The following is a 25,386-nucleotide window of genomic DNA, read 5'->3' on the forward strand; positions in this document are numbered from 1 at the left end:
GGGAGTAAGGAAGGTAGGTTGTATGGGATAGTGTATGATAGAGTGCATGTGTTAAAGGGGGATACAGTGTATGCAAAATAAAATATTTGTATGGAAGACAAATAGACTAATGGAGAAAGGAGTGCAGATTCTGGGAGAAGTTATGACAGAAGGCACGACCTAAAAACTGTTTATGGGAGAACAGAAGGCAGAGACTAAGGGAAAAGTTACACCCTACTGCATGGAAGAAAGGATGAGAGACCATGAAAGAAGCAACAGTAGACCTTAAGACAGAACAAAAGGCAGTTTGTATCGGGGAACAGGAAATAGAAAGGAGGGGTTATGGGAGAAAGGGAGGCAGCGAGCAAGGGTAAAAGTAAGACAGAGAGCATGAGAGAAAGAATAGCCGACATGGGAAAAAGGAAAGCAGAGAGCAAGGAAGAAGGGAAGGCAGAGTTTATGGGAGAGAGTAAGGCAGACAGAATGGAAAAAATGGAAGGCTGACAGTTTGGGAGAAAGGGAAAAAGAAGCTAGAAAGCATGGGAGAATGGAAGGCTGAGATCGTGGGTGACAGCAAGGCAGACATGGGAAAAGGAAGGTGAAGGGCATGGGGGAAAGGGAAGCAGAGTGAGAGGGGAAAGGGAAGCAGAGAGAGGGGAAAGGGAAGCAGAGAGAGGGAAAAACGAAGGCAGAGTGCATGGGAAAAATGAAGACGGACAGCAAGGGAGAAAGGATGGGAGAGTGCATGGCAGAAAGGAAGGCAGAGATCATGGGAGAAGAAATGCAGAGTGCATGAGAAACTTGGGGCACAGTGCACAGAAAAGAATGTAAGGTAGACTAGGAGAAAGTAATCAAACGTTATCACATAAAGCAAAGAGCATATGTGAAAAAAGAAGGCAGCTTATGTGACAAAAGGGAAGGCAAAGAATGGCAGTAAGGAAGACAGCGTGTGGGAGGAAACGAAGGAGAACATAGGAGAAAAGAAAGCAGAGAGAGCCGAAAAATGAAAGAAAAGTACAGAGCTTAGCAGAATGGGAAACAGAGAGCACGGAAAAATGAAAGTGAATTAAGAATGTGGGAAAGAAAAAGCAGAGAGATGTGAGAGAAAGGAAAGCAGTTATTGGGAGGGGGAAATTAGAGTGAATGGGGAAAGGAAAGTAACCTATGGAAACAAGGTTGAAAGCGAGAGAGAGGGGAAGAAACAGAGGTAAGGAGAGAGAGAGAGAGAGCTGGATGAAGAACAGACCATGAAAACAAATAAATAAAGGCACACGAGAGCGAGGCCAGCAAGTTCGGGAGCGCATTACTTTGAAGACTGATGCCGAGGCTCAGACAAATGATGGTGTGCGAGCGGCTTCCTTTCAAGTCTGATGGGGGCGCGGGGGGGCGGGGGAGCAAAGGCGAGCGCGCGCCTGTCGCAAATGCACTGGCCATATTCCGCATTCCAAGCCCTCTTGGTAGGATTTTCTGGTGCCCCTCTATATCTCTCGCATAGCGATTGCTTACGCAATAGCTAGGCTCGACCTAAAAAGGAGGAAGCAAGCTGATCTTTAGTAAAACAGGTTTGCAGAGGACTGCCTGTCCCACTGCCGAATTGGCTGCTCCATTTCTAGCTAGGCAGTACTGCATTGTGAACGTGTGCCTACTCTTCCATGACAGACATCTGGTGAGGGTGATCCTGGTGGAACGTGCCCTCACTTCTCCCTGAAACAGGCATTTGGCCTTGCTGTGGCAAAAGGTGATGCAGGAAGGCAGCCAACATGCTATTCTCTGGTGCAACCTCTTCATGGATAGCTGAAGCATACAAACTGCTGGTGACAAGACCATTGGTCTTTTGTCTTGTCAACTTAATACACCTGGGCACATGCAGCAAGTACAACAACCTCGCTGATGATGTTAAAGGATTCTAGAAAAAATAGTGTGTGAATGACAGACTCATTTAAATGGAAGTTGGTAGGGACTTTATGCATGAATTTGGGGTTGATGCACAAAATGACTGTCCACTGAAAAAGGGAGAGAGGGTTATTTTAAAGTAAATACTTGCATCTCTAATTGCAATGTAAGTGCCAGGAGAACTACAGTCTTCAAAGACATGAATTTGAGATGCGCTCAATAAATTAGGACAAAGAAAGGCAGCATAACCTGGCTCAACCGAGTGGGACTGGAGGGTGCTGTACCAGAGGAAATGCTCTGAAAAGTCTCTTCATAAACTGCTTTATGATCCAAGAAAGAGTGGATGAAGAGTGTTCTGTTCTTCTAAACCTTGATATTGCTGCCAGATGAGCTACTTAAGACCCCACTTAGCCCCACAGTCCTAAACCCTTGAATAATTCCAGTTGCATGTGCGGAACCCAGAACAACATTAAACAGTTCATTTTCATTGAAACAACATCAAAGAATGTCTTTGTCCATGAATCTTTTGAATAAATCAGTTCCATATAAGCATTAAAGATCTAATGTTTCATGAATGCTCATCATACTCCTTTCAGAATGTAAACATAGAATTATGTTGCAGCATCTTTCAATAGATAACTTTGAAATACAGAACATTAATGTAAAAATACAGCCTGTAAGCTTACATTAAACGGACACAGAAAAAAGGAGCCTATAACTTTAAGAACTTGGGAGGCACCCCAATCCAGAATGCCTTGTATTAACAGAGGTCTCTCTCATCCAGTTATTTTTTCCAGTTCAGGAACACTGCTGAGGTGTTTAACTTTAAATCATAAATTTTTTCTTCATAGAAAAAAAACTTTATTTACATCACTCAACGTCGTTTAACCTCTTCTGTCGTATGGCTATTTTGTCCTTTGTATTCAATCTAGATTTTCCCTCTTCTCAGAGTGCCCCTCATGTGGAGAAAGAAAACTGTTATAGGGCACACAAAGTGTATGTTTATCTCTTTCAGACTCTTTCTTAAACTGGGACACCTGTAAGGAGATGTCTAAAACACCACCAAAACACAAAGCCAGGGAATGCATTTGGACATGAGGGCAGAAGAGGAGAAAACAAAGAGCCTAGAGAGCTGTTTCTGGGTCACTCTCATCTAGTGGTAAGGACCATAAGAGTTAGATCAGGGGAGACAAATCAAACATTATTCTTGTTGTCATCGGAAAATGGCGCTGCGATCACTGATAACGCAGATAATGGCAACAAGACCATTGGCACCGGCTTCCTCACCGTCAAAAGAAGGATCGACAGCCTCACATCAATGCCATTTAGGTCACTTGACATTGAAGCATTGAGGGCATCATATCTCGACATTGAGAATGCACAAATTGCCAACACACTATCATCATCAAAGACACATCACACGCAATCAGCTGCATTGCAAACCATTGACCACTTCACAGTCAATATCCAAAAGATGCCAAATGTCTACTTCACTTTCCTAAGTGTCAAATCTCCTTATCTCCTACAATACAATCAGTATACTCAACAGCCTCACAGGCTGTAAGATCCTTGCGAGTGAATGACCATGTTCAATCCAAAAAGAGGTACAGATACAATCAACATTAACTCCTCCATCTTACTTCCGTCAAGCATACTCAGCAGACCCAGCTATATTGTCATATCAGTCTATAACCCGATAATACCATTTGAGGATATTGTACAGACTTCTTTGATACCTCTAAATCTTTCACCACTATGAAGATACCGAAGATGCAGAACCAGGACTACAAATACAGAACCATTTCTTCTGCATCATACACAGAAACACTTCCATTTGGCATTACAAGTTTTTGTCGTTGCTGGCACTCCTGCTTGCCCTGGGGTATTACTACAGTCTACTGGCAGGACCAAATGATGAAGTCTAGGTAGTCTGGTACCATGCAATCAGACTGGAGGTCGTGATGGAGTTTTCTCTCTGTTGTACCTAGAGAGGAGCCTGTGGTATTTTTTTTTTTTTTTTAGTAAATTTGTTATTAACTCCATAGATAAAACAATGGTGTACATCACAGTTTAAGCATTTTTCGCATTTTCGTACCAGATCAGAGCAAGGCTCAGCGCATGCAACAACAGATACAAACTTTACAGTGAGCAGGATTACATCAATTATGCAGTATTTCGAGTGGATCGTCAACCCTAGATGTCATTGGGGGCTCGCAGATGTGTCCTCATTCCAGCTGGACCAAATGTCAGCCCATTTCTGTGGGCAGCCCCTCGCCACATAAACTGTCTTTTCCTGAAGCATGCACCAATCCATGTCTTTTTTCCATGGATCAATCTTTGGTGGCGCACCAGCCCCCCAGAGTCTCGCTACATTCCGTTTTGCAATTACAAATCCAAGTGTAGCCCACGTCTTACCCCGTATAGACAGATCGGTGGGTTCCCATATATTCAGCAGGCAACGTTTAGCCTCCACTCGCAATTGCACCCCCCAAACCTCATGCATGCATTGATGTATTTTCCGCCAGTATCGCTGTATGAGAGGGCATTCCCACAAAATATGGAAAAAAGACCCCGCATCCCCTCCAGCAAAGCCCGTCAGAGCAACGGCCCATAAGTCGCAGCCTTGTGCCTGAAATGTACACTCGATGAAGTATTTTAAGTTGAATAAGACGGAGTCTGGCCGATATAGCCACCTCCCTAGGAGATGCCAACGCTCCATTCCATTCCTCTTCATCGATTTCCAACCCGTCCGCCTCCCATTTCCTTTTAAGAGTGTGCAGCAGCTCAGGGGAGTTATTAACGATCTTCTCATACGTGAGGGAGATGGCATGGTCGGGGATGTGGCCGTCAAGTAATCTGTCTTCCAGGGGGGAGGACACTGGAGGAAGGGTCCCAGGAGGAATGGTGGATTGAAGGGAGTGGCGAACCTGCAAGTAACAATAAAATTCCCTAGGGGCAAGCTCACAGGTCTGCTGGAGGTGTTCGAACGATACAACCCTTGGGGGCCCCACAAGTCTCGGACGTGAAAAATCCCGATTAGGTCCCAGCTACTGAACCCTTTCGTGCGGTGCAGGCCGCCCAAACTCTCAGAGGCCCATAGGCCCATAGTGGAGTGGACATAGTAATGGTATTTGCCCAACCCAGCTTCTTCTGCACCACGTGCCAGCAGAGTGTTTGGTGGGCCCGGTGAGTGGGAACCTACCCGGTTTAGAGTAAAGCGCTCTTTCATAGGCCCCCCCCCACGGCAGCAGCCAATGGTCCATCCCGTACCCGGGTTCACCTCCAGCACAGTACGTGCCTTGGTTGATGGCGGAGAGGTGTGCTGCCCAGTAGAACTTGCGGATATCAGGTAAGGCAATACCCCCATCAAACCAGCCAAGCGTTGGCTTTTGAAGGGATATGCGGGGCGCTCCTGCCCACAGCAGCTCACGGAGTGAGGCTTCGAGTGTAGCAAAGTAGGACTGCGGCACTAGATCCGGGGGGTTCTGTAGTGCATACAAGAATCTGGGCAGGGCCATCATCTTAAACAGCGATGCCCTACCTAAAAGGGACAATGGGAGCTTGCGCCACGTGGCCGAGTCCCTCCGGAATCTTTGCAGGGGGGGGTGGGGGGGGGGGGGGGAAGATTCATCGTATACCGTGTGCTTGCAATCTTGGAAATATAGACCCCCAAGTACTTGAACCCGTCTTCAGCTATAGAAATCGGGCAACCACGGGGTACAACCGGTGGGCCCCCATGGAGGACATACAGGATCGATTTACTCCAGTTTATACTGAGAGCCAGAGTTAAGCCCAAAGCTAGTAAAAATGTCCAATGCAACAATTAGAGATTTACAGGGACTAGTCAGGTATAAAAGGATGTCGTCCGCATAAAGCGAGATCCTGTCCTCCCAGCTGTCTGCCCAACGGATTCCCTTTATGGAGAGGTCCTGTCGGATCCAGGCCTCTAAGGGCTCAAGGGACAAGGCAAAAAGCAGCGGCGAGAGTGGGCACCCCTGTCGCGTTCCCCTCTCCAGGGCGAACACCTCAGATAGTTTATTGTTTACAGTAACTCGGGCGAGTGGCTCCGAGTAAAGGAGGTGGACCCATCCAATGAATTCGGGTCCAAAACCCAACTTCCGGAGGACCGCTATCATGTATGGCCATTCAAGAGTGTCGAAAGCCATGGTCGCATCCAGGGACACTAGGACAGCGTCCTCTCGGAGAGTATGGCAGCGCCCCACCACTCCCTGCACGCGGCGGAGGTTAAGCGCAGTGTTCCGGCATGGCATAAACCCCGACTGGTCTGGGTGGACCAGTGTCGACAAGACTGGTCGGAGTCTATTGGCTAGGACTTTAGCGAGGATCTTAGGTTCAGAATTGAGTAGGGAGATAGGCCTATAGGAGGCACAAAGGTTTCTAGGTTTGCCTTCCTCTGGAATGGCTACTATGGTAGCTATCCGTTGATCCCTGGGTAATATGCCCTGCTCTTTACTGTCCTCGAACATCCTCTTAAGGTATGGACTGAGGCCGTCAGCCTTGATCTTATACAGCTCGATAGGGAGTCCGTTAGGTCCCATAGCATTCCCAGACCGTAGATCGCATATGGCCCTGCTCAGCTCCTCTACCGAGAGAGGGGCCTCCAAAAGCTCCTTTTCCACCTCCGTAAGGGTAGGCATTCGGATGTCAGCCAACAAGTCGACAGAGTCCTCCTCCGGCCGGTCAGACCCTCTACTGTACACCCGCCGGTAGTGTTTCTCAAACTTCTGTACCACCTCTCTGGGTTCAGTTACCACCGTGCCGGAGTCCGTCAAAATTTCTGCTACCACCTTGCGTGACTGCTGTTTCTTGTCCAGCCATGCAATAAGTTTGCCGGCCTTGTCTCCTTCGTCGTAAATCCTCCCCTCCCTATCTCTAAGGGTGGTGCGCGCAGCATCCGTGGCTAGCACCTTGCATTCCTCACGTTTGAGGCGCAGTCGGTGCACCTCTTCCGGGTCGTCACTAGCGAGTACCGCTGCCTCAAGGGCATGCAAGTCCCCCTCCACCTTAAGCAAGAGAGGGGTTGGCCTAACGGCTAAGGCGCTCGACCTCGGAAACTTGGTTCGAGTCTCGGTAACGACGCCAAAAACCCCCTGTGATTCTGGGCAAATCACTTAATCCCCCCGTGCCTAAAATGAAAGTGTGTCCTCATGTAACGTAACTGGTGCTATGTAAAGCGCTCCGATAACTGATTCGGTTCGGTTCTAGTTCGCTCTATATAAAACTCTGCAAAAAAAAAAAAAAAAAAAAAGCATCTGTGCCTCCCGCTTTCTCCGGCGGCCGGCAATCGCCAACAGGGCCTCCCCCCTCAACACCGTCTTAAAGGCCTCCCATAGTATGGCTGAGGACTCTACTGTGCCATCGTTTTCCTCAAAGTAACGGTCAATCACCTTAGCTAAGACCTTACGGGTTTCCGGATTTCGGAGATGCCAGGCACGGATCGGAGCTACCATGCCCTCTCGCTCGTTCCCTACCGTGATGTGGATCAGCAGAGGGGAATGGTCTGATATACCGCGTGCCAGATGGGTGGCCTCGCGGACAACCGTACCGCACTGTAGAGGAGCAAAGATATAATCCAAACGGGAGAAGGAGTGATGGGGACCAGACAGAAAGGTGTATTGCCTGTCGGCAGGGTGTTTAAAGCGCCAGAGGTCCGTGAGACCAAATGTATCCGCAAAATCAGCAAGCCACAACTGACCATGCGGAAGATCTCTAGGGGGATGTCTATCACAGTGACCTGAAACTACTGCGTTGAAGTTGCCCCCAACAAAAAGTCGACCCTCTGGAAGGGAGAGGAGGAGCTTCCCTAAAGCCTGAAAGGACTGGGTTTGCAATCCCGGTGGGATATAGCAAGTAACCAGGTTCATTGTGCCTTCCTACCATTGGCCTGAAAGAGCTGCATATCTACCCAGTGAGTCTGTCTCAGTGTGGTCAATGGATAGGGGCAGGCCTCGGCGTATCATAATGCCAACCCCTCGGAGCCAGAGGTGAAGCCGGCATGAAGAACAAGGGAGTAGCCAAATCTGTTAAGCGCGTGACATGTGTTTCCCAGAAGGCGGGTCTCTTGCAGCAGAACCACATCAGGCGCTTGCCTTTTAAGAAATTGCAAGACTATTGTTCTCTTCAGCTTGTCCCCCAGCCCGTTAACGTTCCAACTCAGAATTTTAAGGCTTTTATCCCACCCCATGTCGGAAGATCTGGTGAAATGCATGCAAAGCCCCGCTACCAATGGTACCACAGTGTAAACAGTCATTTTCATCATGAGTTACAACACCAAACGAGCCCAACCCCCGCCCCCCAACTCCCCCGTCCCCATCCACCCATCCCATTCAAACACCCCACCAGATCCCACCCCCACTTTCTCCCCAAACAGGCCTCCCTCCCTGCATCTCTGCTCCGTAGGTGTACAACTACCCACATCCCCAATTAGCAGAGCGCCTTTCGCCCAAAAACCCCAACGTAGAGTGGAGATAGGCTCCTCTCCTCTAGAAGCTTGATGCTAAGGGGAACGTGCACTGGCCCAAGCTCCAGCCTCCACCAACCCCCAACTTGGAATATTGTAGCACACCAATCCAGCTCTCTAGCCACCGTAACAGTTAGCCCCTAGGCAGGGGGTAGCACTAACAGAGTTAAACAGTGTCTCAACATGTTCTCGACAGATATACCCCACGCAGTCAGTTGCCTAAGGGGAGCAGCACATATATACTCCCCGACTAATCACAGAACAGCATCCCAGTACAGCAACTACATGCTGCCCGATTGCTCCCCCAAAGAAAAGGGCATGACCACTATGCGCAGGCTGTTTAATACGTTACAGGTCATAGAAGTTCACTCCTTTTGGTCCATCTCCGTAACCGCTATTCTGTCTCATGGAGAACGTCCAGACGAGGACTGGCCTACCTTGACCTCCAGGAGCGCTGACTCCGGCCCCCTGCATCCGACTGTCCCGTAGTCGAACCAGGTGAAGCAGCCTGCGTGTCTCTCCAGCTGCCCCCGTCCTGGCTGTACGGATTCCTGGATGCCCCCTTGTCAAGCCAACTCTGTACATCAGAGGGATTTGTAAAAAATAGGGATTTGCCACCGGCGATAACCTTAAGTTTGGCTGGGAAGAACATCATATACTTGATCCCTTTTTCACGTAGTGCTGCCTTGACACCTGTAAAGGTACGGCGCTCCCTCTGTACCTGTAGCGTGAAATCCGGGAAGAAACGGATAGTGGCATTTTCATATAGAAGGTCACCCGATAGCCTCGCCGCTTGTAGGATGGCATCTCTATCGCGATAGTTCAGGACCTTCGCTATGATAGTTCTAGGTGGTGCGCCTGGTTTCGGCTTGGGGATGGGCGCCCGATGTGCACGCTCAATGGTGAAGATTCGAGAGAGGCGTTTAGGTTTCAGGTGGTTGAGTATAAGGTCCTCAAGGAAAAGCTCCATGCTTGGCCCCTCCATTTCCTCCGGAACACCCACCACGCGTATATTGCTCCTCCGGGCCTGCCCTTCCTGGTCCTCAAGCCTGAGGGCTGTCTGTCGGTGTTGGAGGACCGGCTCATTGACCCGGGTCTCTAATGATTTAGTGGCAGTCTGAAGCTCCCCGAGTCCGTCTTCATTGGCATGGGCTCTATTTTAGTCTCGAGATTAGTGCCCAGGGACTGTATAGCCGCCATGATAGAGGCAAGCGATGGCTCTTTAGGGGGAGCCGCCTCGTCCGCCGCACCACCTTTAGGGGGGTCCCCTTCTGGACGGCATATTTGTCCAATTTGTTGGATTACGTGGGGACATTAGGCTTGGGCCTCATGATAGCCCGTAGGAGGCACAGACCCCTCGCAGCCAGAACAGGGGTCAGCGAAGGAAGGCCCCAGCACCCCGGCCCAGCCAGGGCGCCACCTCGCGACACTCAGAAGCAGTGCGTCACGAGTCCCGACCGGGGGTCCGTCCGGAGAGATCAGCCACAATCGTTCAAGACCCCAAACCAGGGACAGCACGCACCATCCACGCCCTCCTGTCGATCTCTCCAGCAGGGGGTGTCCTCTCGTGTCTCACAGCCTGTAAGGATAGTTGCTGGGGCCCAAAATGGCCCAGGAACCCTCCGCATCGACCCGCTCCAGGCCAAACCCGTCGTCCCCTCTCAAGATCCACCGCCGCCTTCCGCAGTAGGGCGTTATTCAGGCGTGAGACATTTCCTAAGCTTGGATGCCCAGAAAGGATTCAGTGCCCGGTGTGAGCAGCCTGCAGGAAAGTTCAGAGTGTGCAGCGAAAGTCCGTGCCGCAGTAGGTCAGAGCCCCCGAGTTCCAACACTCACGAAAAACAGGCAACACAGAGGGGCGGGTGGGGTCTCAGCAATGTCTCAGTGACTCCCCACCTTAGGCGTGTCTGACTGTACCCTGTGGGGCAATCCCAGTCCAGCCGAGCTTCTCGCCACCTCAAGGAGCCGGCCCCCGGTGGCTGGGGCAGGAGGCGGAACGGCTATCTCCAGGGTCCTGAGAGCCGCTGTGCGTGGGGCAACAGACGTTTGCATCCCCCTCCTCTTCACCAACCAGTGGGGGCAGGCTGGTCTTTCCCCGCGGCTGGCCGCCCAAGGCCACAATGCCGGTGTCTCGACTGAGACCCGGCCCGCCCGCGGTAGGAGCCGTCACTAGCCGGTAGAAAGTAGTAGCGCCGGAGGCCCGCAGTGAATTTGCACCCTCGGCCGGCCTCAGCGCGGCCCTGCAGTCGTCCACACGGGGGGGGGGTACACAGGGGTAGCAGGAACTCCCGGGCGGCCATCAACGGGGAGGCCCCCGAGCGTAAGGCCTCATACTCCACCAGGTCCTCTTTCAGGGCCGCCCACGCTACCCTCGGCTCAGCGACTGACCATCGATGGGCGGCCCCCAGCCAGCACTCGCCGCTCCCGGACCAACAGATGGGGGGGCCCAAGAACCCCAGCCACACCAACGGGCTCCAGTTGCCAGAGGTTCGCCGGGAGTCGCCAGAGCTCCAACAGTACACAAGCGGAGTAGGCCTCACATCCGGGACCTTTCCCAAAGTTCAGGCCGCGATGCAGGCTCCGGCGTCTCCTTCCAAAAGCCGGAGGACAGCAGATCGCCCGCGACTCGGGCGTAGGCCCCAAACGATGCCAAAGGGGGGGGGGGGCCTTGAGCACACCTCCGCTGCCAGCAGGGCTGGAATGGATACGGATTTTACCGGATTTTGAGAAAGAAGGGGATCGGCTCGGCGGAGCTCCGAGCTAGGCGCCCATTCGCATCGGCGCCAGGCCACGCCCCCCACTGTGGTATCTTTTAATAGTTTCACCAGAAATGCAGATAGTTTCAGGATTTTGGTGCACCAGTACTGGAGTGGTTACGACAAAACAATAAGAATAAGGGTACAGTGATCCACCTTCACCTTTCTCGTTACCTTCGGGATCATGGGAAATGAGTATGCAAAAGCAAGGTATTGGACCATTTGATAAAAAAGGCAATGTTCTTTGTTCTCGATTGTCAAAACCAGCTGGTGCGGTACCGGCATTTCCTGGTGTTCAGAGTTGCGACCAAGTTTAGAGTGGGGTCACCACACAAGTGGAAAATATAGTCCACGCGATCCAGGTGGAGTTCCAACTTGTGGCAATCTGATAGTGTTAAGCTAAGTGCACCAGTCTGATTGTTCTGTTATCCTGGCAGATGTGGTCATAACCACTTGATGCGAGATAGCCCAGTCTCATAGCAGCATTGTCTCTTCCGATAGAGGCTGGGATCCTGTTCCGCCTCTACGGTCTCCTTCCTCAGCTTGTTGATGTATAACATTAATGTGGTGTTGTCTGTCCTAATGAGTACCACCTGACCTGCCAGTGTCAGGCAGAACAATTGTAGGCCCAGCGGTATGGCACAGAGCACCAGCATATTGGTATGTTGCCTCTTTTCTGCATCCAGCTATAAGCCCCTGGTTGAGAGCTCCTGCATGTGAGCTCCCCAGACCTCCATGGAAAAATCCATTATTAGCTCCACTCTGTCATCTGAAGTATGAAATGGGAGTCAGAGGTGTTGAAATTTGCAGGAAACCGCCGCCAGAGCAGCACATGCTTCAGTCATCCTGTGACATGTATCACTTAGTCCCACAAGACACCCCATTGCTTCCATTGGTTGTCCCATTCTTGTTGGGTTGGACTTATCTGGACTCTGCAAAGAGGTATAAGGCCAATGCCTTATACCTTATACTTTATATTCTGCAAAAAGGTAGAAGGCCAATGCCTTATACCCTATTACCATAAGGTTATGACTGGTGATCTTGTCATCTGAGGAAGGCAGCAACCGACACTAGACACTGGATGAATATTAGAGATGCTGATTTGAGGCTGAATGGATGCAACTTGAATTGTTGCCACACCACTGAAAAACATAGGTATTTCCTGTGATGGTGAAATATGCGTCCTGAAGATCAAGGAAGGATAGATTATATTCTTTTTTTTAGCAGGAGGAAGGACTTTTTCAGCGTTACCATGCAAAGACTTTTCAGGAACTTGTTCAACTAGCTGAGGTCTGTAAAAGTGAAATGTGTGAATGAATGGAAAATAAAAACTTAGAAATCACGTTGGATGACACCAAATCATGGAAAAAACTTTTTGAAAGCAAGTCAATTTTAAGGGGGTCCAAATAAATGTATACTTTAAAAAGAAAGACTTTAAAGGAAAGATAATTTTAAGGAGAATTCCAAAAAAAGACAATACATTTGGGTGGGGTTTAGTGGAAGTGATGGATTTTTTTCAGGTTCAGGGATCGGTGCCGTTTAGGGGAGCAGAACAGGGTGGTGGTTAAGGGGTATTTAGTGTTCACGGATTAGTGCAGTTTGGGCTGGGGGAGTTTTTACTGTTTAGGGATAGATGGGCTTTAGGGGAGATGTGGAGCTTTTAGATGTCCAGGACAGGTGGGGTTTAACCGCTTTGCTGAGGCCAGAATTCACCTGCGGTGCTAAGGAATTTGATGCGTGCGTGGTTCGGACGGCCCTTGGCCGCCCTCCGCACACGCCCACTGTGACGTGAGATGGCCAGGTGCGTCCGACGCACAAAAGAGGTTAAGCATAATAAAAAACTTTAGATTTCAGAGAAGGGTGGAATTTAGTGGTCAGAGAGGGGTTTAAGTGTGGTAGGGCATTGATGGATGGTGTTTAGGGTCTTGAGAGGGCAAGAAAATTAGAAGAATCAAATAATTATGTAACAATGGAAAATATATAAATCTGAAAAAACATCCCCCGATGTAAAGCACTGAAATAAATTCATCAGACAAAAATGCTTCTGAAAGTAGGACCTGCAACCATTGCATTTACAACAAAAAACTGTTTTGGAAAAATAAAGTTGTAGGACTTGGGTTTTATGAAATTGTAAATGGCATTCCTCCTGCAAATTTCTATTAACCCCTTCTGCGCTCATGACGAGCTCAGCTCGTCATGAGTGACGACGCTCGTACGCTCATGACGAGCTGAGCTCGTCATGTAACGCGTTTTTTTTTTAAACGCAGCGCGCAGCGGGAAAACCGCTAGCGCGCATGCGGTTAAACATTTTAGGTGAAATAATTTCTCAGTAATAGTATTCAATGAAATCGTTATTCTATGAAATCACATACAATCCTTAAAAATAGTCATCCTGTGTCCAGTCTTCTTTATTGAATCAAAAAGAACATGGAATAAAAGCTCTCATTTCTTTGGGATCTCTGGACCATATCTATTGCTTCTTTGTGAAAGAGAAGGAGAATTACCTATTGCAACTCCTTCAGGTCATGATGATGATCTTTTTTGGGGTGGGCAGATTGGTGGTTTCTGTACAAACTCCAAAGTATATCTTGATTGTATGATCCACTGCATCCATTGGTCCATTGTTATGGACTCCCATTTAGGAACAAAAAGCAAAATTCTCCCCTGATCTGCCGAGATGTGGATGGTGGAGGGCAGATACGAAGAGTGAACCTTGTTTTTTGATTGGCCTGTGAGAGTGTTTGAGAGGAGCTCCCCGTCCTTCTTGAAGAGCTGCTATAACCTGGTCTCCGATTCCTGTTGGATGCATAGACCCGGTCATATCTGGGCTGTCGTGCACTGGTTGAAGCCTCCTCCGTAGTCCTGGCATCTATTTGTGTGATGAAAAGTAGACAAACCAGGATGGTAGTACTGGGGGGCTCCAAGAGTCTTTGCTGTATCTTGGTCTATTTTTATGTTTTTTAGGGCACCATCTATGGATTGCTCAAACAGGGTGAGTCCATCAAATTAATGGCAAATTAAGTATCCTTTCTTGAACTTTCAGACGGCAAGTGGTTGATGTCAGCCAGCCCAGACTTCTTAAAATCGCTGCTCCTGAAAGCTGGCAGGAGCTCAATTTGAAAACATCCATTGCAACATCTATCATGGCTGCTGAGGCTGTTGCTCCCTCGGATGATAGCCTTAGCAGCCTCCCATTTTCTCTTCCGGAATGAAGTGGACCAGTGGCAAAATGCCATGCCACATCTGGCAATCATAATGGCCTAAAATCACCAAGACATCTGCAGCCTTTATTTTTTTTGTTTTTCTTTTTTCAAAAACCTTTATTTGTCCCAAGTGATTACACAGCTCAAATCGCCTACAACCCTGTGGCCGGCGGCAAGTATTGATAGATTAATGAATGCCATCAGTGGTAACACAGCCCATCAGCCGACAACTTGGGGGTCCGGCGGCAAATTTTGTAATAAAACATACAAACAAAGAACAATATATGCAATACATACGATATCTTCAATCCTCCAGCAATAAAGTCTAGTTCGCTGGGTGAGCGTGCTATCTCCTACCTATCTCGCATATCCCTTGTACCGCTCTTTCGATAGACCCAGTGCTGTGGTATGGTGAATCTTAATCAATGGGAACAAACCTAACATTTAACCACTGTCCCTCCCTGCACTCCCCCTTTCACGCACTGCGCCCTTGGTCGGCGCCACACTCATTCGTCACACTGCAGGATACTGTGCCGCCTGCAACCTCAGCACTCTCGTCACAGCGGAGGGGCCGCATACAGCCCCCTCAGCCCTCCCTCGCTATATGTCTCTCCCCCGAAACAGAGCAACACTCATTTCCCTAACTCCCCAAACACCCAGAGTCGCTCAATGACAGTAAGCAGTCAACATAGATTGGCATCTTTACTGTCATCACATTAGGAAGGGGCCACTGGAGACGTCCCGATCCCAATTTCCTCATTTGCGTCTTCACCTTGAGTGGCACCACTGATGTGTGTTTTATATAAAGCCCAGAAGTTTTTAGGGCGACTTATGGGTGGTAGTAGTTCGCTATAATGTTCCGTTTGAGTGCAACAGTAAAGCATGTCTTGTGCCCAGCGTGTAACTGTAGGCAGTGGGCCCCTCATCCAGCATAGCGCCAGCACTCGTCGCCCTATCAGCAACCCCATAACGGCTAGGCGTCGGATCGCCACCAGAAGAACCCGTGAATGTCCCATGAGGGCCAACGCAGGGTCTGGAGACAACTCCACCTCCCAAATCTTGCTCATTTCGGAGAAAATTTCCATCCAGTACTCTTGTATGCCTGGACAGGTCCATGCTAAATGGAGAAAGTCTGCGATAGGCTCTTGACATCTCTCGCATGCCGCAGACTGGCGGAGGCCGTACCTGTGCAGCTTCTCAGGAGTATAATACACCCTTTGGAGGAATTTAAAATGAATCAATCTGTGCTTTCCATTTAGTGAGATTTTCCTGGTGCTAAGGCAACAGTAGTGCCACATTGCATCGTCAATTTTTATCGCTAAGTCCCTCTGCCAGGACGTTCAGGCCTTCATAAGCCGATGCTCTCCATGGGACTGAGCAATCCTGTATAAATTGGTCACAAGTTTACGGGAGGATTTCGCTTTTATCACATATGTTAACTCCAGGAACTCCAGGTCCGGCCCCAGTAGCTCCAGAAAGGCGCTGCGGAGTCTATGGTATTGGAACCGATGCAGCAGTGTCAGGTCTCCCTTATCGCCCATCAACTGTTCCCATGTTTTTACCGTGCCGTCTTTAAAGAAGTCACCTGCCAATTGTATACCAAGTTGTTGCAAAGCGCGCACTACTCCCCGTTCTCGCACAGGCTACTCCCCGTTCTCGCACAGGGGGCAGCCACACTGTCCAGTCCCCTGGGCATTAGAGGTGAGTAGAGCAATACGCTCCCCTGCCTCGACAGCAGGGAGTGCCACGCATGATTAGTAGCCGTGATCGAATCAAGAATACCCGTCCTGCGGTTCATGGGTTGGAACACCGTCACCGGAAGGGCAAGAGTCTCCACAAACAGTGTCTCCATAATCTTGTGCGGGATACGCTGTTCCCCATGCACCCAAGTGTGCAAGTGTGCCCCCCTGTGCCGCATGATAGTAAAGTTCCATATCAGGGGCTCCAAGGCCTCCCATACTATATGGTAATGTACGGGTTGTCCATTTTACACTGGGTTGTTTGCCCACCCATGCAAGGTGAATCAGCAGTCGCGTTAAACGCTGGAAAAATGCCCTCGACAGTACCAATGGAATTGCGCTAAACAAAAAGAGGAGCCTAGGCAAGACGACCATTTTCATTATAGCAATTTGCCCCATGAGCGAGAGAGGGATCTTATTCCAGACAGGTACGTCATCTTCCAGTTTGCTAATCGCCACTCCGTAGTTTTCTCGAATAAGTAGCTCTGGGTCTGTGTGTAGACGTACACCTAGGTATCTGACAGGATCCTCAGTCCACTGCAGAGGGTATTCCATACCAAACCTCTGAGTGACAGGCGTCAAGGGAAAAGCCAACGACTTTGTCCAGTTCACCTTTAGGCCCGACAAGGCGCCGACGTGGACCACCTCTCTGAGCATCGACGAAAGGTTATTCTCAGGATCATGGACATAGAGCAACGTATCGTCCGCGTACATGGAGACGACTATATTGTATGTTGGGAAGCGGATACCTTCTCTGCCGTGGTATTCCCTCAGCGCGCAGGCCAGCGGCTCCGCCACTAAAGCGTATAGCAGCGGGGAGAGTGGGCAGCCCTGTCGGTTCCCTCTGCCAATCATAAATGGTTCCGTAACCAGGTTGCCAAGTCGCACCGTAGCCGAGGGGTTATCGAAGAGCGCCCCTAACATTTGAAGGAACGGCTCGCCCAGTCCCATTCTCCGCAGCACCTGTCTCAGGAAAGGCCACTCCACCGAATCGAACGCCTTCTCCATATCGAGGAAGACAGCAATGGCTTTTGTATCCTGTTTGACATGCTGCATCGCACCCAGCACCGTGCGTATATTATATACAAGGTTCCTGTTAGGGATAAAGCCCGCCTGCTCCGGCGCCACCAAAGTAGGTGCCAGTAGTGCCAATCGTGTCGCTAAGACTTTAGCATATAGCTTGGTATCCACATTGATCAAGGAAAGCGGCCTGTAGGAGCTACATTCATCATGCGCTTTCCCAGGTTTCAATATTGTAACTAGTAAGGCTTCTCGCATAGACTGTGGCATACTGCCCTCCACACATATGTCATCAAACAGTGTGGATAGATGGGGGATCAGTTGTTCCCTAAAGGCTTTATAGAATTCCACCGTGAGCCCATCCATACCCGGAGCACTGCCAGTTCTCATGGATGTCAATGCCTCTACTATCTCATCCTTTTCTATGGGGAGCATCTAGAATTCTCTATGGGCGTTAGAGAGCACAGGTAGTTCTATGTGCTCCAAATATTCTTGGATCTCATCAGTTAGGTCACCGCTCTGTGAAGAGTAGAGGTCAGAGTAGTAACTTCGGAATGTGTTTGCTATACTGCGTTCCTCCGTAACGATCAGGTCACCGTCAGTTTTTAACTCAGTCACCTGCTGTTTTCCTCTCCTGCTCTTGAGTATATTAGCCAAAACCGAGCCAGGTCTCTCCCCTTTCCCATATGTGCGTGCTGTGGCGTATTTGCCCATGTGCTTGACCTCCCTATCCGCTTCCTCATGAAATTCCGTAAGGAGGGACTTCATTTCCTCTACAATTACTGGATCTGGGCACCTCAGTTGCCTCTCTTTCAATTTCACCAGATGACCCTCCAAATCGGATAGTCTCTGCAGAATGGATTTGAGGACACTTGACTGTTTGGACATGGCGATCCCACGTATATAAACCTTAAAAGCCTCCCAGAGTGTCTGGAAACTGTCGACCGATCCCACGTTAGTCTCAAAAAGACATCTATCGCCTCCGCGATCTCGCCCCTGAATAAGGGGTCTAGGAGCAAGTACGGTGGGAAGCGCAATGTAAAGGGGGGGACGGCCTTCGCTGGAGCCACAAGGACCAGTAATAGGGGTGAATGATCTGACAATGTACGCAGCAATATTGTACCCTCTCTCACCCGGTCCATCACGCTGGAGGAGGCCGGCCAATAGTCTATACTAGTGTGGATTGCATGAAAGGCAGAATAATGTGTGTATCCCCCTCGTGTCGGGTATCTGGTCCTCCACACGTCCTCCAGGCCCAGTCTAAGGATTTGCGTGTTAAACAGCTGCGCTGCCGCCGAAGGTCTGCGCTGAGGACCTGCAGATCTGTCCAACACTGGATCTCGCACCAGATTAAAATCCCCTCCCCACCAAATTTTTGCAGTGTCATGCGTACTAACAATGTCTGCTAGGGATTGGTAAAATGCCGGAGAATCATAGTTTGGGCCATATGTGTTAACAACTATAAAATCCATCCCCTGCCCCTTGCATAGTGCAATCACAAATCTTCCCTCCGCGTCCACTCTTAAAGAGGTTAGGGTGAATCTCGACTTGGGATTCACCCAGATCAGAACTTCTCTGGCATGGGTTGTAAAGCCTGCTGCCACTACATTTCCCTCTAGACATTTACTATGTAACATTCTACTGGTGAGAGGCAAGTGAGTCTCCTGTAGGAGAGCTATATCCACCTTCTGTCTCTGTAGATAGGCAATCACCTTTCGCAACTTACGGAAGTCATTCAGTCCTCTTACATTCCATGTTAGGGCCCGAACTGTGATCAATTTATCGTGGTCCCCCCTGCCAAGCGCAGTCAGTGCAGTTGTGAATGAGATAGTGTGTTACTGAGTAGTATACGTGTGAGCTTATCAAAGCCAGCGTGTGGTAACAACGTGCAGTCCCTCCCCCAAAACCCCGTTCAGAACTTAACTCAACAACCTTAGCCTCCCCCCTCCCACAGCAGACCCCCCCCCCCCCAACTGGGCCTCGCCGAAAGTGAAATCCTCCCTCCCTCCCCCTTCCCTTGTCCCGATCAAAAAAGTCTCCATGGAGACAGATAGGGTGCAATACACGCGGGGGCCTAGGTTGCCTGGCCGTCAACCAGACGTGCGCACTGCTCTGGGATCCCCCTCGCCACCGCCCGCATCAGTGTATAGTAAGCACCAGAGTGGTTGTTCTTGTATTTACACATGTTACTAAGACCTAAGTGTCTATACAGTTAAACAGCATATTCAGTGATATCAATATTTCTCAGGCTCAGTTCAGATCGGCTAATTTTCTTCTGATCGGATCCACCTGCAAAGCGGCAGTAGCTCCCACAGCGGGAAAATACCCCAGTCTAAACAAAACAGGCCCCATCGCAGCAACAAGAGTAATAATGACCCAGGCGGGCATCAGCAATCCCACCCAGCTACCAAAGTCTCATGGTGACGCCTCACAGTCTTAGCGTCTATCCACAGGCCCATCATCTTACCAACTCCAGTAGACCTTAGGTAACAGGCAGTCAATCTTGTTCCTCCAGCCAACTCTCGCATTCCGCAGCCTCGGCCGGAAGATTCACCTCCCTGCGGTGATCCTTTGACCAGTCCTTCAAGGCATATTTCAACGCCTTGGGGTCTGTAAACAAGTGCGAGTGTCCTTGTCTATTAACACGCAGTTTCGCCCGATATAGCTTGGCATAATCCAGGCCCAGGTCTCTCAGTTGCCTTTTAAACGGGGCAAAGTGCTTACGAGCTTCCTGCACTTTGGCGGTAAAATACGGATAGAGCGAGATTTACGAGCCCTCATATTGCAGTGATTTCCATTCCCTAGCGTGTCGCAGAGCTGCATCCCGGTCCCTGTAATTCAATAGTTTTGCAATAATGGGTCGAGGAGGGGCTCCCGGGCGCGGACGCGGGCCCAGTGATCGGTGAGCTCGCTCCACGACAAACCGGCGAAAAATTTTCGTCCCAAGTAGGGTGGTTAGTAGCTTCTCAGTGAAGAGTTCCATATTCCCTGTCTGGGTCGTCTCCGGAAGGCCAGTTATTCGGAGGTTGCAGTGCCGCGACCGGGCCTCTAAATCCTCTGTTTTGTCCTGCAGGTTCTGCATTAGCTTGTCCAGCCTTTTATGGTCCGAATCGAGCTTAGTTTGCGCCTCCTCAGCCTCTGTCAGCCTCCTTTCAGACATATCGAGGCGTTCCGCATGTTTGTCTATGCGTTCCGCCATTCTGTCCATTCTATAGGTGAGTGCGGCCATCTTAGATCCCAACGATGTAATGCTGGCCTGGAGGCCTTTCTCCATGGCCAGGAGCATGGTCTTAATGTCCGCGCCCCCCGCCATCTCTTCTTCCTCCCGCTCTACAGTCTTGTCTGTTCCTGTGGGGCCCTGTGATCTTGACCGCCTTAGGTCAAATGTAAGTTTACTCTGCGTCTTATCACCTTTGCCCATTGCGCTGCGGGTAACGTCGGCTCGGCTATGGGAATCAGACTGCTACAAACCACCAAGTGACAGATCAGCCAGCGGCATGTCACCTGCGCATCTATCTTCTAGGCTGTACTTTCGGACGGTTCAGGCTTGTCCCGTGGTGATGGCTCTATCGCTGTCCTCTCGCACCAGCAGTACAAAGCAGAACAGTGCACTCCAGGTGGTCGGTTGTTGGTTAGGCCGAGCGTCCACCGGCCCCTGGGGCCACCACTTCCTAGAGGCCAATTCAGGGCAGTTCAGGTGCTTTCCGCCGCTTCGGACTCGCAGGCCACCAAGCCCAGGATGACCTGCATTATGTGTGGGGGGAGGGGTGGGCCTCTCCCTCAATGGCCTTCACGCACTCTCCCTGAGTCGTCTCGCTCTTTCCCGGGGGCCGCCGCCGACGCCACCGCGCGGGATACCGCTCGGGGACCGGCTGCACGCCGACCCAGCCACCTGTAGCAGCGTCGCCGGAGCCAAAGACCCCGAGCCCTCCAATGTACAGCTAGCAAGCTGTGTTGTCTCGGTTCAGGCTCTCCGTCCCCAACGGGTCACTCCCAGTGCCGCCTCAGGTCCTCCAGGCTTTCCTTCTGCCTCACCGGGGGCCTTCCTCACCCCAGGCACCATCAATGCCTCATCGGCAGCCGCGTTATCCCGGGCCTCCGACCGCCGCGTCGCGGTCTCGTGGCACCCCGGTATATTTATTTCCTTCCAGCCCTCAAATATAGGTGGGGGGGGCCCGGTCGCGCTCCTCATCTCCTCCACCCTAGGCCCGGTGGCGTACCCCCTGGGAGGCGCCTCCGCTGTTGACGCTGCGGGGGACCCAGGCACCGAGCACCGGGTCGCAGCTTGACTTCTGCCGCACGCAGAGTGACGTCACCCGGGCTGCAATACCCCCACAGCCCGTGGCTCAGGGGCCCAGATCGCCGCCGCTTCGTTGCCGGGAACTCTCTTTGTGCATGAGGGATCTGCCGTCGGAAGGGGTCGCGCAGCTCACCGACCTCTCCGCAGCGCCCGGAGCTGTGTTGGGGTTTAAGTTCACCTCTCTGGTGCAGGATAAATGCAGGATTGTGTACATGCGGGCAGGAGCCTCGGGACTACGCGGCCATCTTCGCCGCTGGCAAGCTCCGCCCCCCTGCAGCCTTGATTGACGTGTTGCCACTGAACCAACTCTGTGGCTCAAATTGTCTCTCAGCCTGCTATCTCTGCCTGGAAGCACATAATTAGATTTTTGATTTGCGGTGTGCTGTAGACATATTATTATTACTATAAGTTGAGTCCGGTTTCAGAGGGCTGCAAGGCAGGCAATGACCTTATCTGGGGGTCTATTCTTCTTCTCTAAATGGGGTACTACAGCGGAGACCATAGCTAATTAGCGTTGGCATCCCGACCATCAAAATCCCAAACGAATGTGGATCTTGAAGCTTTGAGTGGCTGTTCCTTGAAAACATTATGGGAGCCCTGCTGCTCCATTGATACAGTTGGATAATTGCATTTCTTAGCAACCCTCTAAATTAGAGCACGAAAATGGGCTATGTCGTCTGGAGGGGACGCAGGCTGAGCAGGTTACTTGCAACCCTCTTTGGGTATGATATACTCATCCTATTTCTCACTTAAGCCGTCACCTCCTAGCAGAGTTTCGCCCAATGTCTTTAGGGGTTGGAGGCTGTGTGACAGCTCTGGGAGGTTTGTCCAAAGGAGGTGAAGAAGGCGGAGGAGGTGAAGACGCCACGTGTGGCTAAGGTGGGTGTAGGTTGTCCCACAAGCTTTTGTGGAACAGTCTTTGGACAGTGCCCAACATCTGCTGCAGAGTGGACAAGAACACAATTAGCGCCAGCATGACCTCCGGTTCTTTATAATAGTGATGAGGTGATTGAGGGAGGTTAGCACATTGATGAAGATGCTTATGGTAGCTATTTGCATTGATGGATAATATTTATGATCTATGTACAGGAGGCTATATTTTACTATATTTACATCACTGTACTGTACTGCATTTGATCAATCCAAATCTTAATCATAAAAAAAAGATAATGATGATGATTGAGGAAGGTGATCTGCTCCAAAACTGGCTGACAGACATGCTCCTGGTAGACCACCTCCTCATCTAAGGGCTGTTCCTCAAACTCTGGTATGGAACACATCAAGCTGTGTTGGACTGCAGACTGCCTACGACATATCTTGATCGCTGAGGATTGCCTCAGTATCCTTACCCGTTCTCAATCAAATGTGATGTGCTGTCATCAACATTGATGATAGAAGGATAGACATCAAGGATAGACATCTTCAGCCATCATCATCATGGTCTTCTTTATGTAGGACTAGGGTCTCATAGGTGACAATAGAGTGGTCTTTGATGAACGTGTCTTTTTTCTCATCATCTTGTCAGTGATGACAGAACTCCCATGGGTGAGAATGGCACCTTAGTGAGGACATCTATAGAGTTGGATTTTCACACCGTTTTCTGCGCATGATGGTGTTCATCCTTCCGGAACTATTTTCTTGAGGAAACGCTGGTTTCCTCCTGTGAGGAGAGGGCTGCAGGTGCTTTAGGGTGAAAGTCCAGCTCTAGAAACTCTGTTTCCTTTTAGGTGCTGCCTTCATGGAAGTGTTTGGTGTGGTGCTTTTCATGGAGTCATGCCAATGAGTGGGCATTTCCCTTAGCAAGAGACAATTTGTTTTTCTTAAGTACATACAATGCCAATTTTCTCTCTTTATCCTTCTTAGTCTTAGAAAGCCTGGCAGCGTGAAGTCTTCCTCGATGGATTGAGGTAAAAAAAACATTGCTCGTGTGGATCATCCGTATAATTCCCTCTATCCACAGATAGAGCAAGGTTTGAAAATACATTTTCACTCTGTCCCTCAAGATGTTAGTTGGTAACATAGATCTCCCTGGTCCAGGAAGTTATCCTAAAAAACATTTTACAATACTCTGAAAGCTGAAGACAGGGCTGACTGAATTCAAGGGTAGTCCAGGAAAGTAACATGATTATGTCACTGAGAGGTTAGTGCAGAGCTCTCTTCGGGCACTCTCTTAAATGGCATGCAGTGGAAATATGAGCTATTGTAGCCTCTAGAGGGAGAAGGAGAGCTCTGCACTTCTACCTCAATGACTGAAATTGATGTTGTTTTGAATAAGGTAGATGTGATACTAAACAAACTTGGTTAATGGGGGCCTATGTACATTTTTATCACCATTTACTGCTAGTTAATGTTACAAGGGATTCCCTACCTGACGACAAGCAATGATTCAGGAATTTAAATAAATCAAAGATGCAGTGCTGGAGAACAATAAACTCAAACTGCAATAATGGATTCGGCATGGACTAAAATAGCAAGACATAGTAGGAAATCAGCTTTTAGGAACAGTAACAATGTATATCTTTGCCACAAAATTCACACCAGAAATCCAGATATAAAGAATTACACCTTCTACTGAAAATCAGAGACTTGCTTCACTAAAGGAGAACATATTTTTACTAAGAAGTATAAAATAACACATTCAAAATAAACATGTACCATTAAAAGGGAAACAAGGACTATATTGCAGGAGGTGCATGAGCTGTACTGTGAAAAAGATAATACTTAGTAACCTCACCAGTTTCCAAAGCCACAATCCATCACTGCCTCTAAGAGGGACATTTCCTCCTGTGCAGACCAGCTGGGATCAAGAACAGGAAAGTCTGAGGTCTGCCAAAAAACAACATGTACTTTTCAATGAACATTTCATGTTACCGTACATAATAAATTATACATAAATTAAATCAAGAAAAGGGGAATATCAACAATGGCTCTTTACCATTATTTCATAGCTATGGTCACTTTGATGCTTTTTGTACTCAAACCCTCGGGTGAAGCACTGAAAGAAAAACAGAACGTTATTCAAGCAAATTGCCTCCTTGACCTCACTGGCATAAACTGTGTGTTTTTTTCCTAAGGATGTACTATTTCTTAAGTAAATTTCCCCTTTCTTATCATTGTTTCCAATGGTACGTTTGACACCAGGACCATAAAAAACTATACCAAAGAAACCCCATAATAATGAACCCAACAAGCACTGGCAAAGCCAATAGGTCTCACCTTCTAAACTATTGCCTCTGGCTTTTCCTTTTATTCATGTGGAGTGGAATTATTTGGTGTGCTGTGCAATTATGTGGTGTGGAATTAAGAGGTGAGGTGTGGAAGTCTGTGGCGAAGAATTGTGTGGCATTGAGAGAAATGATGTGGAGTGTAATTATGGTACATGAGTGCAGTGGAATTATGTTGAGTGCAATTATGTTGTATGGTGTGGAGTGAAATTATGTGCACTGTAATTATGTGGCATGCGGTGGAATTATGTTGAGTGACATTGTGGTGTGAAGTAGCATGGACTGGAGTTGCATTACGTTTTGTAGGGTTGAATTATGTTTCGTAGGGTGGAATTATGTGGCGTGAGGAGGCAATGTGTTGTTGAATTATGTGGTATGGGGTGAAGTTATATGGTGTAGATTTGTGTGGCATTGAATGGAGTTATGTAGCATGGAGCGGAGTTTAATTTTATGCAGTGTAATTATGTGTTGTGTATTGAATTTATGCGGATAGAAATTATGCAGCTTGGTGCGGAGTGGATTTTTGTGGAGTTTAATTATGTGGTATGAGGGGAGTGGAATAATGTGATATGGAGTGGATGTATGCGGTGTGGAGTTGAAATGTGTAGTATAAATATGTGGCATGGTGTGGAGTGAAATTGCGTGGAGCATAATTATGTGGCATAGTGTGGAGTTACATTTTGTGGAGTAGAATGTGTTTTAGACCTGAGTGGATATATAGGGAGTGGAATTATGTGGCATGGAATTTAGTTATGTGTAGTGAAATTGTTTTGCATATAGTGGAGTTATCT

General features: G+C 49.2%; 1 protein-coding gene across 1 annotated transcript in view; it reads right to left on the reverse strand.

Moving 5' to 3' along the window:
* The window catches only part of TADA2A (transcriptional adaptor 2A), a 301,706-nt gene that overhangs the window by 238,219 nt on the left and 38,101 nt on the right, over window positions 1-25,386 (reverse strand). The window contains exons 3-4 of the mRNA XM_078679774.1: window positions 24,307-24,366; window positions 24,106-24,197 (exon numbers count right to left, since the gene is read on the reverse strand). Of these exons, the coding sequence (XP_078535900.1) occupies window positions 24,106-24,197; window positions 24,307-24,366 (152 nt within the window). The remainder of the gene's footprint in view (window positions 1-24,105; window positions 24,198-24,306; window positions 24,367-25,386) is intronic.

Source organism: Lissotriton helveticus, chromosome 3_1 (assembly GCF_964261635.1).
Source record: "Lissotriton helveticus chromosome 3_1, aLisHel1.1, whole genome shotgun sequence".
Taxonomy (NCBI): domain Eukaryota; kingdom Metazoa; phylum Chordata; class Amphibia; order Caudata; family Salamandridae; genus Lissotriton; species Lissotriton helveticus.